Below are 12640 nucleotides of genomic sequence, written 5' to 3' on the forward strand. Positions count from 1 at the left end.
CTGAGAATGACAGCCAGGTTTCTGGTAAGAGCAACAGGCTCGCTGTACTTTCCATTTGTTGCAACTGGGAAGACTAGAGGACAAGCCGATTTGGATATTAAGATGAAGGCTTCCCCGCTGTCTCTGCCCCAGGCACCAGGGTCCTTCTGCTCCCCTGGTCTGTCTACTCCGCCATGGCTTGGGTTTCCTCTCCCCGGTCCTGGCTTTGGAGCTGACTGCTCCTCATTCCTTGCTGCCCATACCCACAAGCCCCAGGGATGGCCATAAAAATATGTGCCTGCCCAGGCCAAACCACAGTGTGTGGCTATTTTATACTAAAACCACGAACTTACTCTGAAACTTATCATATTAACAGCTATGTGAAGGTTGGATTTTTTTTCTCAGAACAACAATGTAACATTAAGCAGAAAAAAAAGCTACCATAATCTTGTAAAAAGCTGATACAGTGTCAAAGAGATATTTGTCCACCCATGTTCATAGCAGCATTATTTGCAATACCCAAAAGACAGAAGCAACCCAAGTGTCCATCAACGGATGAATGGATAAACAAAATGTGGTATATCCATACAATGGAATATTATTCATCCTTCAAAAGGAAGGGAATTCTGACATACGCTACAACAGGAATGAAAATTGAGTATATTATTATTATTATTTTTTTTTTATAAAGACAGTGAAATAGAGAGAAAGTCTTTTATTTATTTATTTATTTATTTATTTATTTATTTATTTATTTTTGGCTGTGTTGGGTCTTCATTTCTGTGTGAGGGCTTTCTCTAGTTGTGGCAAGTGGGGGCCACTCTTCATCGCGGTGTGCGGGCCTCTCAGTATCGCGGCCTCTCTTGTTGCGGAGCACAGGCTCCAGACGCGCAGGCTCAGTAATTGTGGCTCACGGGCCTAGTTGCTCCACGGCATGTGGGATGTTCCCAGACCAGGGCTCGAACCCGTGTCCCCTGCATTGGCAGGCAGATTCTCAACCACTGAGCCACCAGGGAAGCCCTGAGTATATTATTTTAAGGGAAATAAGCCAGTCACAAAAGGCAAATACTGGGACTTCCCCGGCAGTCCAGTGGTTAAGACTCTACCTTCCAATGCAGGAGGCACGGGTTTGATCCCTGGTTGGGGAACTAAGATCCCACATGCCGTGTGGTGTGGCCAAAAACTTAAGAAAAAAGGCAAATACTGTATGACTCCACTTACATGAGGTACTTACAACAGGTACATTCATAGAGATGGAAAGTAGAATGGTGATGGCCAGGAGCTGAGGGGAAAGAGGAGTGGGGAGCTAGTGTTTAACAGGTACAGAGTCTCAGTTTCACAAGATGAAAAGAGTTCTGGAGATTGGTTGCACAACAATGTGAATGTACTTAACTCCCCTGAACTGTACTTAAAAATGGTTAAGAAGTTAAATTTCTTGTTTATGTATATTTCTATCTCAATGTAAAAATTATTTGAAAGAAGTGTATACAGTAAAAATAAATAAATTTAAACATAGCTCTTCTAGGTTAAAAAAGACCAATTTTCCTCTAACCAAAGCTCCATCTTGAAGACAGCACAGAAGCCTTATTTTTAAGGGCACCTTGAAGTGATCTGGAGGATTTCTGGGAAGGCAGGAGACCCCTGGAAGCCAGCAGCTTTCTTCTTGCTGCTGCTTGTGTCCCTCAGATCCTGGTTTTGTCCTTGGTGAGCCGGGCTTTCCTATACCACCTCACTCCGGTGAGCAGGGCTATCCAGGAGTCTAGAAGCCCTCTGCAAAATGTAATGACCACCAGTGATAGGAATACAGATAACCATCAAGATTTGTACTTTCAACATGTTAGAGGTTCTCAGCCCATATAACTTTTTCTTCCTTTTGTCCTTTGGAAGACCTTAGAGCCATTCAGCAGTAAATGGAGCTGTCCTTAAGTTATTAAATGAAATGCCAGAGCCCCCAGCCAGGTTATTATAAGAAACTTACAATAAACAAAACAGTAGTTTTCCAGAGTCATTATCTAATGAAGGATTTAGTATACTGATGTGGTTAAGAGCACAGACCGCCTGGGTTCAAAGCTGCAGTGTTGCTGTGACGATTAATCCATGGAGAGTATTGAGCGCCTAACACATGACGTGTGCCAATTTGTGAGTTGAGTACATGAGATGATTATGTTAACTGTCATCATCATCATCAAATACATCAGCCTGTATTTCTTGGCTTGTCACTTAGATCATCTGTTTGATTTGGACTTCATCACACACAGCTCAGTCTGGGTAATCTGTCTTTCAGAAATTTCTCCTTAGAAAAGGAAATTCTCCTTCCTGCCTTGTTATACATTTGAGATAAGAACATGGGGCTCCCAGCAGATCAAGAGAAAATGGGTCCCAGTATCTGCCTCATCTTTACCCAGGAAACCTCCATGGTGTTTATGAAAGACATTGGGCTGGTAGCTTCCAAGGAAAACTGTGCCAGTTCACAGAATGTTAAGTAGGGCATGCAATTTACAGTTCAGCATGTCTACACATTGACTTTCCCTGAACTTCAACCATTATCCAATGGGAGTAACAGTGTCATTTGGCTTTCCATGTTACAAAATACTTGATTGGTAATTTTAAAGTATTAAAGTATTAAGATGATTTAAAAATAGCCTTTAAGTAGGTGGTTAGAGCTATTTCTCATTTTCTTGGAATGAATTAAATGTCAAGAAATTAACAGCAATTTCTCTTTTTTCTTTCCCACTCACATCCCACTGGTCACAAAGTCCTGGCATGATGACTCGTATGTCTCTCTCTCCCTCTTGCATTTCCTCTGCTGGACATCAGTCCTCTCCATCTCTCATCTACGCTGTTGCAACTGGTCATCCTACCACTCATCCTACTTCCCACCAATTAATTTACCCTTGCTCTCCTGACAGAGTGATTTTCTGATTATACTGGTGGTACTAGGATAAGGTCCACAGGTTAGTAAAGCACTCACGGCTCTTTGCCATCTGGACTCAGATGTCCTTCCTGGCACCTCTCCTGCTGCTGTTGCCCTCTCTATTACTGTGCTTTGGCCAGAAGATCTCCCTGTTTCCTAATCGTCCACTGCTCTTCTGAGCTTCCATGTTTTTTCACTTGTTCGTCTTTCTACCTGGAATGCCTTTCTCCAGCTGGAAACCTGCAAACCACCCTTCAAGATCCAGCTCAACCATATCTCTCTTCAGTGGGGCCTTTTCTTAACAGCCCAAAAGAGTTGGTCCCTCCCTGGTTTCCATGTCATTTTGTGTTTGTCTTTTTTTCCCAACCATAGCACTAATGACAGCGCAATGTCATCATTTGTTTATGTGGTTGGCTTTTCCAATAGATCATGGAACCCCTTTGGGGGAGATAATATCTTATTCATCTTTGTATTTTCCCAGTGCCTGGCACATAGTAGATTCTCAATAATGATTTGATGAGTGAATGAAAGAAAGAACAAACAAACATCAATGAGCTACAAATGTAAAGCTCTTGGTTTTTAAGTTTATTGTCATTGGTACTATAGATGGAATAAAATCCATTTAAAATAAATAACTCAACCTGTTTGTCATGGGCTGCCTCAAAAGCAGTTTAGGAAGCTGGCACCAGGGTAAGGCTCTAAGAAAATCTGAGACCAGGAGGAACCAGACAGTGTCCCTCTGTGCATAACCAAGTCATGGCATCACGAGCTGAGTCATGGTCTCAGCTTGTGTCCCAGGGGTGTAGTGGAGACTGCTGTCTTGTATTATAGTGCCTGGAATGCAGCACGTGTACAATTAACATTATTGAATGATTGAATAAATAGAAACATGAATAAGCATAAAAGTAGTTGAATGTAATTCTTTGCATCCAATATATAATTTTGAGTTCAATTTTAAATTATGGAATTGGAAATGACTGGAAAATGGAAAATCGGTCTCAGTTCTACATGCACTTGATCCTCTTTTTGGGTCACATTAAATCTTCTCTCAATACCTCACTCTTATTAATAACATACATTTGGGTCTCTAGGCCGGAGACCTATGTAAGAAAAGTAAGAGTGCTTCTGTTTCCAGATGGAAATGGCCACCCTGGAGGCAAGGCTGACAAAACAAGACTTCCAAGGTCTAAGGCAGACTCTAGCCTGCAGAACCAGCCTCAGTAGATAGAAGTGAAGAAGATGAAGTTTAAGGCAGAGATCTGAGCCCCAACAGCTGTCCCCTGCAAGCGGTGGCTCTGACCTCAGGACTTCTGTCAGTCACTCACACGTCCACTTGTCTCAGCCACCCACAGGATTGACCAGATCCCCTTCTGCAAACCTAGCCTAGCTGCTCCACCTCACTGCTCCATGGTGTTCTAGCGGTCCCAGGAGCTGCCTCTTCCTTATCTCATGGTTAGTCTACACTTTGATAAGTGGTTCAAATACATTTTCTTTTGTTTTTAGAGAATTATATTCCTTCTTTTTTTTTTTAACATCTTTATTGGAGTATAATTACTTTACATGGTTGTGTTAGTTGCTGCTGTATAACAAAATGAATCAGCTATACGTATACATATATCCCCATATCCCCTCCCTCTTGCGTCTGCCTCCCACCCTCCCTATCCCACCTCCAGATGGTCACAAAGCACCAAGCTGACGTCCCTGTGCTATACGGCTGCTTCCCACTAGCTATCTATTTTACATTTGGTACTGTATATATGTCCATGCCACTCTCTCACTTCATTCCAGCTTATCCTTCCCCCTCCCCATGTCCTCAACTCCATTCTCTAGTCTGCGTCTTTATTCCTGTCCTGCCCCTAGGTTCTTCAGAACCATTTTTTTTTTTTTTTTAGATTCCATATATATGTGTTAGCATACGGTATTTGTTTTTCTCTTTCTGACTTACTTCACTCTGTATGACAGACTCTAGGTCCATCCACCTCACTAAAAATAACTCAATTTCGTTTCTTTTTATGGCTGAGTAATATTCCATTGTATATATGTGCCACATCTTTATCCATTCAGCTGTTGATAGACACTTAGGTTGCTTTCATGTCCTGGCTATTGTAAATAGTGCTGCAATGAACATTGTGGTACATGTCTCTTTTTGAATTATGGTTTTCTCAGGGTATACGCCCAGTAGTGTATGGTAGTTCTATTTTTAGTTTTTTAAGGAACCTCCTTACTGTTCTCCATAGTGGCTGTATCAATTTACATTCCCACCAACAGTGCAAGAGGGTTCCCTTTTCTCCACACCCTCTCCAGCATTTATTGTTTCTAGATTTTTTGATGATGGCCATTCTGACCGGTGTGAGATGATACCTCACTGTAGTTTTGATTTGCATTTCTCTAATGATTAGTGATGTTGAGCATCCTTTCATGTGTTTGTTGGCAATCTGTACATCTTCTTTGGAGAAATGTCGATTTAGGTCTTCTGCCCATTTTTGGATTGGGTTGTTTGTTTTTTTTGATATTGAGCTTCATGAGCTGCTTGTATATTTGGGAGATTAATCCTTTGTCAGTTGCCTTGTTTGCAAATATTTTCTCCCATTCAGAGGGTTGTCTTTTTGTCTTGTTTATGGTTTCCTTTGCTGTGCAAAAGCTTTGAAGTTTCATTAGGTCCCATTTGTTTATTTTTGTTTTTATTTCCATTTCTCTAGGAGGTGGGTCAAAAAGGATCTTGCTGTGATTTATGTCATAGACTGTTCTGCCTATGTTTCCCTCTAAGAGTTTTATAGTGTCTGGCCTTACATTTAGGTCTTTAATCCATTTTGAGTTTATTTTTGTGTATGGTGTTAGGGAGTGTTCTAATTTCATTCTTTTACATGTAGCTGTCCAGTTTTTTCATGCCATGATAAAATCCAAAGCTTTAAAGTAAGTTGTTGTAATTGTAGTGCACCCCAAGGCTCTGAGCTTTGACAGAGAACTTTGCTTGCTGGGGAGCAACACTGATCCTTGCTCACACCTGGGTGTGTCCTTCACACCTCTGTTCATCTGCCCAGAGTCTGGGCCCCGGGAGCAGGGGAACACGTGGGCACCACCAGTCGCAGCCCCAAAGGAGGGCCCTAGAGTTAACTTCTCCCATACAGGGCTGAGGTCTTCAAGATCATGGTAAATTTAGCTTATAATTTCATGTTGACTCAGATTTCCCACATAGCTGAGCTACTGGGTTGTTGAATTATTGAAATAGCATTGTTATTTTAAAATTGAATTGTCCAAGGGTCTCCATAATTTAAGTATCAATACATCAGTGATCCTCAAATTTCGGTGTGAAAACAAATCACCTGGAGAATTTTATTAAAATCTGTATTCAGATTCAGTAGGCCTGGGGTAGGATCCAAGATTTTGTTTTTCTAACAAGCTCCCAGGTGACAACTGTGCTGCTTGTCCGAAGCCCTCACTTTGAGTAACAAGTGTAGAGTCAGAACCTCAGGTGCCCTCTCTCCCATTAGCAAGGACAGGGTTACTCGTACTTCGTAAAAAAGAAATAAATTATTAATAACAGAGCAATCATTAAAACTTACTCATAAATCGGCCAGTTTCAGGGTCTCTCTCCATTTTCCAATCTGTGTATATCACTTCACCTTCCTAAAAATATTACAGATTCTTGATGAGACAACTTAAAAAACAAAAGTCCTCTTATTCATGTGCTAAGACTGACCATGACCCAAACAAATGCAAAGTAACAGGTCAATTTAATCAAATGATAATTTGGTGCAGTGTGAGGAGGGAAGGCTCAAAATGATTACGTGATTTTATATTAAACAAAAAAATGAATTTGTTGAGTTTTTATCTACACACATTGATGGGGAGAACACAGGCAATTATGAAGCTATTCTAGGTACACAAGTTCCAACTGCTGGGTTCCCAAAGTCACTGTTAACAAAAAATTGTCCCAATAGACTGAAAGCTCCAGAAGGGGAGGGATCTAGTCTGGCTTATTCAGTGGTTTGTTCTCAGCAAGTTACAAAGTCAGTACTTAATAAATATTCATGGAATAAGAGAGAAAGAGGGAGTATGTATGGTACTCATCATCTTTGAAAGTTGAGAAGAGGAAACATAGAGTTCTAGCCAAATGACATAACAAGTAATATGTATTCCAGTTCTACTTATGGCCATTTTAAGGAGAAGAGAAAGAAGAGGGACCTGGTGTAAACAAGAGGCAGAAATTGCCACACAAAGGGGAAAGACAGACAGAACCAGTGAATGAAGAGGTGGGAGAGGTTCAGAAAAAATTTAGTCCCAGGCCACCATCTTATAAATGTAAAACCCATATGCAATCTCCTAATCCCAATGTTTTTTTCACTAAATAATAAGAGGAAAACACAGAGAAGGATATATATTAAGATGAGTCAAGAGGACTCAGAGGAAGGGATGGATTGGGATGCATAGGTGAGAGAGAGGAGATGGGAAAACATTTGATTTATGCAAAGTGAAGGACAATCTCATGGGACCAGGGCCACTCATTCATTCACTCATCTGTGCTTTCATTCATCCATGTCAACTCATTTAACAAAAAAGGACTGTGTGTGGCGCTGGAAATTCAGAGTCTGAGGACAAGCCCTCCCTCCCCTCTTGGTACACAGTCTAAGGGAGCAGACAGCCTGGGATGCGTCTACTGTACACCTCTAGCCCATCGCCTGTGGCACATCACCCTCGGAGTTACCATTTCCTGAGCACTCAGTGCTGCTGGAGTTGTTATGAGCTTTATGTACATGACCCCAGCCCTCACCAAAGTCCTGTAAGAGAGTTAATATCTCCTGGCTCTCACAGCTGGTATGTGGAACTCTGAAACTGAATCGAGTCACGGGAATAATTTGCACCAAGTTAATAAATATGTGTTGAGTGGTGATTACATCACCAGCCACTTGGCTAGAAACCTTCACATCCCTCTCCATCTGGTTACCTAGTTCCGACAATTCCACTGTCCCCATGCCTGTGTGACATTCTCGGCCCCACTGCTCAGGCCCTCTTCACCACTGGGTGGGCCCACCTGAGATCACTGTCTATCAGGCCTCTCTGCCTCCAGGGCTCCACTCCTTCCTGCTTCATCCCTGAGCCAGCCAACCTAGATCCCAGAGAGGCATCCCTTAAACTCTCTATCCAAAGCACAAGGATCAGTCAGCCATGCCAGGGGTTGGTAGGAGAGTGTCCCACTGGATGGTCAGCCCTGCGAGGGCAGGGAATTTTGGATGTCTGTTCTCTGCTATATTCCCTGGGCCAAGAACAGTGCTTGGTATATATTAAATGTTCAATAAATATCTGCTGAATAATGAATGACATTCACTCCAAGGAGTGCAAGGACTTGAAAGGCAGGAAAGAGTTTGGTAAAAAGAATGAGAGAAAAAATCAGAGCAGACAGAGAGAGTGAGTAGACTGGTGCAGATGGGGTGGAGAGAGAGAAAGGGGCCAAATGATGCAGAATCTTACGTCATTTGGTATAAGGAGTTTGGATTTTTCATGTGTCACTAAAGTAGTCACTAAAGAGGAGTTTAAGCAGAGGGTGTCATGCTTTAATTTCTGCTTTAAGATTTTGTGGTCATTTCTCTTTCTAAAGCTATCATTCTTGGCTTACAAAACTTTGGTGTGCACAGAGACAAATATTATATGAATCCACTTACATGAGGTACCTAGAACAGTGAAATTCATTGAGACAGAAAGTAGAATGGTGGTGCCAGGAGTGGGAGGAAGTAGGGAATGGGGAGTTACTGCTTTAATTGCTATAGAAGTTTAATTTGGGAAAATGAAATAGTTCTCAAGACGGATGGTGGTGATAGTTACTCAACGATATGAATGTACTTAATACCACTGAATTGTACACTTAAAAATGGTTAGGGGGACCTTCAAGGTGGCAGAGGAGTAAGACGTGGAGATCACCTTCCTCCCTACAAATACATCAAAAATACTTCTACATGGGGAACAACTCCTACAGAACACCTACTGAATGCTGGCAGAAGACCTCAGACTTCCCAAAAGGGTCTTGGTGCTCCAGCCAGGTGTCAAGCCTGAGCCTCTGAGGTGGGAGAGCTGAGTTCAGGACACTGGACCACCAGAGACCTCCTGGCCCCACATAATATTAAATGGCAAAAGCTCTCCCAGAGATCTCCACCTCAACATTAAGACCCAGCTCCACTCAACGACCAGCAAGCTCCAGTGCTGGAAACCCTATGCCAAACAACTAGCAAGACAGGAACACAACCCCACCCATTAGCAGAGAGGCTGCCTAAAATCATAATAAGGTCACAGACACCCCAAAACACACCACCAGATGCGGTACTGCCCACCAGAAAGACAAGATCCAGCCTCATCCAGTAGAGCACAGGCACCAGTCCCCTCCACCAGGAAGCCTACACAACCCAATGAACCAACCTTACCCACTGGGGGCAGACACCAAAAATAACAGGAAATACATACCTGCAGCCTGTGAAAAGGAGACCCCGAAACCGGTAAGCTAAGCAAAATGAGAAGACAGAAAAATACACAGCAGATGAAGGAGCAAGGTAAAAACCCACCAGACCAAACAAATGAAGAGGAAATAGGCAGTCTACCTGAAAAAGAAATCAGAAATGATAGTAAAGATGATCCAAAATCTTGGAAATAGAATGGAGAAAATAAAAGAAATGTTTAACAAGGACCTAGAAGAACTAAAGAGCAAACAAACAACAATGAACAACACAATAAATGAAATTTAAAATTCTCTAGAAGGAATCAATAGCAGAATAACTGAAGCAGAAGAACGGATACGTGACCTGGAAGATAAAATAGTGGAAATAACTACCACAGAGCAGAATAAAGAAAAAAGCATGAAAAGAATTGAGGACAGTCCCAGCGACCACTAGGACAACATTAAATGCACCAACATTTGAATTATAGGGGTCCCAGAAGAAGAAGAGAGAAAAAAGAGTCAGAAAATATTCGAAGAGATTATAGTTGAAAACTTCCCTAATATGAGAAAGGAAAAAGTCAATCAAGTCCAGGAAGCGCAGAGAGTAACATACAGGATAACTCCAAGGAGAAACACGTCAAGACACATATTAATCAAACTATCAAAAATTAAATACAAAGAAAAAATATTAAAAGCAGCAAGGGAAAAGCAACAAATAACATACAAGGGAATCCCCACAAGGTTAACAGCTGATCTTTCAGCAGAAACTCTGCAAGACAGAAGGGAGAGGCAGGACATATTTAAAGTGATGAAAGGGAAAAACCTACAACCAAGATTACTCTACCTAGCAAGGATCTCATTCAGATTCAACTGAGAAATTAAAACCTTTACAGACAAGCAAAAGCTAAGAGAATTCAGCACCACCAAACCAGCTTTACAACAAATGCTAAAGGAACTTCTCTAGGCAGGAAACACAAGAGAAGGAAAAGACCTACAATAAAAAACCCAAAACAATTAAGAAAATGGTAATAGAAACATACATATTGATAACAACCTTAAATGTAAATGGATTAAATGCTCCAACCAAAAGATACAGACTGGCTGAATGGATACAAAAATAAGACCCACATATATGCTGTCTACAAGAGATGCACTTCAGACCTAGGGACACATACAGACTGAAAGTGAGGGGATGGAAAAAGATATTCCATGCAAATGGAAATCAAAAGAAAGCTGGAGGAGCAATTCCCATATCAGACAAAATAGACTTTAAAATAAAGACTATTACAAGAGACAAAGAAGGACGCTATATAATGATCAAGGGATCAATCCAAGAAGAAGATATAACAATTGTAAATATTTATGCACCCAACATAGGAGCACCTCAATACATAAGGCAAATGCTAACAGCCATAAAAGGGGAGATCAACAGTAACACAATCATAGTAGGGGACTTTAACACCCCATCTGTCACCAATGGACAGATCATCCAAAATGAAAATAAATAAGGAAACTCAAGCTTTAAATGATACATTAAACAAGAGGTACTTAATTGATATTTATAGGATATTCCATCCAAAAACAACAGAATACACTTTCTTCTCAAGTGCTCATGGAACATTCTCCAGGATAGATCATATCTTAGGTCACAGATCAAGCCTTGGCAAATCTAAGAAAATTGAAATTGTATCAAGTATCTTTTCCAACCACAACGCTATGAGAATAGATATCAATTACAAAAAAAATCTGTAAAAAATACAAACATATGGAGGCTAAACAATACACTACTAAATAACCAAGACATCACTGAAGAAATCAAACAGGAAATCAAAACATACCTAGAAACAAATGACAATGAAAACATGACGACCCAAAACCTATGGGATGCAGCAAGAGCAGTTCTAAGAGGGAAGTTTATAGCAATACAATCCTACCTCAAGAAACAAGAAACATCTCAAATGAACAACGCAAACTGACACCTAAAGCAATTAGAGAAAGCAGAAAAAAAAGATCCCAAAGTTAGCAGAAGGAAAGAAATCATAAAGATCAGATCAGAAATAAATGAAAAAGGAATGAAGGAAATGATAGCAAAGATCAATAAAACTAAAAGCTGGTTCTTTGAGAAGATAAACAAAATTGATAACACATTAGCCAGACTCATCAAGAAAATAAGGGAGAAGACTCAAATCAATAGAACTAGAAATGAAAAAGGAGAAGTATCAACTGACACTGCAGAAATACAAAGGATCATGAGAGATTACTACAAGCAACTATATGCCCAAAAAATGGACAACCTGGAAGAAATGGACAAATTCTTAGAAAAGCACAACCTCCCGAGACTGAACCAGGAAGAAATAGAAAATATAAACAGACCAATCACAAGCACTGAAATTGAAACTGTGATTCAAAATCTTCCAACAAACAAAAGCCCAGGACCAGATGGCTTCACAGGCGAATTCTATCAAACATTTAGAGAAGAGCTAACACCTATCCTTCTCAAACTCTTCCAAAATATAGCAGAGGGAAGAATCCTCCCAAACACATTCTATGAGGCCACCATCACCCTGATACCAAAACCAGACAAAGATGTCACAAAGAAAGAAAACTATAGGCCAATATCACTGATGAACATAGATGCAAAAATCCTCAACAAAATACTAGCAAACAGAATCCAACAGCACATTAAAAGGATCATACACCATGATCAAGTGGGGTTTATCCCAGGAATACAAGGATTCTTCAATATATGCAAATCAATCAATGTGATACACCATATTAACAAATTGAAGGAGAAAAACCATATGATCATCTCAATAGATGCAGAAAAAGCTTTCGACAGAATTCAACTCCCATTTATGATAAAAACCCTCCAGAAAGTAGGCATAGAGGGAACTTACCTCAACATGATAAAGGCCATATATGACAAATCCACAGCCAACATCGTTCTCAATGGTGAAAAGCTGAAACCATTTCCACTAAGATCAGGAACAAGACAAGGCTGCCCACTCTCACCACTATTATTTAACATAATTTTGGAAGTTTTAGTCTCAGCAATCAGAGAAGAAAAAGAAATAAAAGGAATCCAAATCAGAAAAGAAGAAGTAAAGCTGTCACTATTTGCAGATGACATGATACTATACATAGAGAATCCTAAAGATGCTACCAGAAAACTACTAGAGCTAATCAATGAATTTGGTAAAGTAGAAGGATACAAAATTAATGCACATAAATCTCTTGCATTCCTATACACTAATGATGAAAAATCTGAAAGAGAAATTAAGGAAACACTCCCATTTACCACTGCAACAAAATGAATAAATACC

At 40.5% G+C, this 12640-nt stretch overlaps 1 protein-coding gene across 3 annotated transcripts in view; it reads right to left on the reverse strand.

The window, feature by feature from the left end:
• DNAI3 (dynein axonemal intermediate chain 3) overlaps positions 1-12640 on the reverse strand; it is a 101550-nt gene that overhangs the window by 12071 nt on the left and 76839 nt on the right. For all 3 annotated transcript variants that reach the window (XM_082408204.1, XM_082408205.1, XM_082408203.1), the window contains one exon: positions 6457-6520. In XM_082408204.1, coding sequence (XP_082264330.1) covers positions 6457-6520 — 64 coding nt within the window. The remainder of the gene's footprint in view (positions 1-6456; positions 6521-12640) is intronic.

Source organism: Balaenoptera borealis, assembly GCF_965194805.1.
Source record: "Balaenoptera borealis genome assembly, chromosome: 1".
Classification (NCBI taxonomy): domain Eukaryota; kingdom Metazoa; phylum Chordata; class Mammalia; order Artiodactyla; family Balaenopteridae; genus Balaenoptera; species Balaenoptera borealis.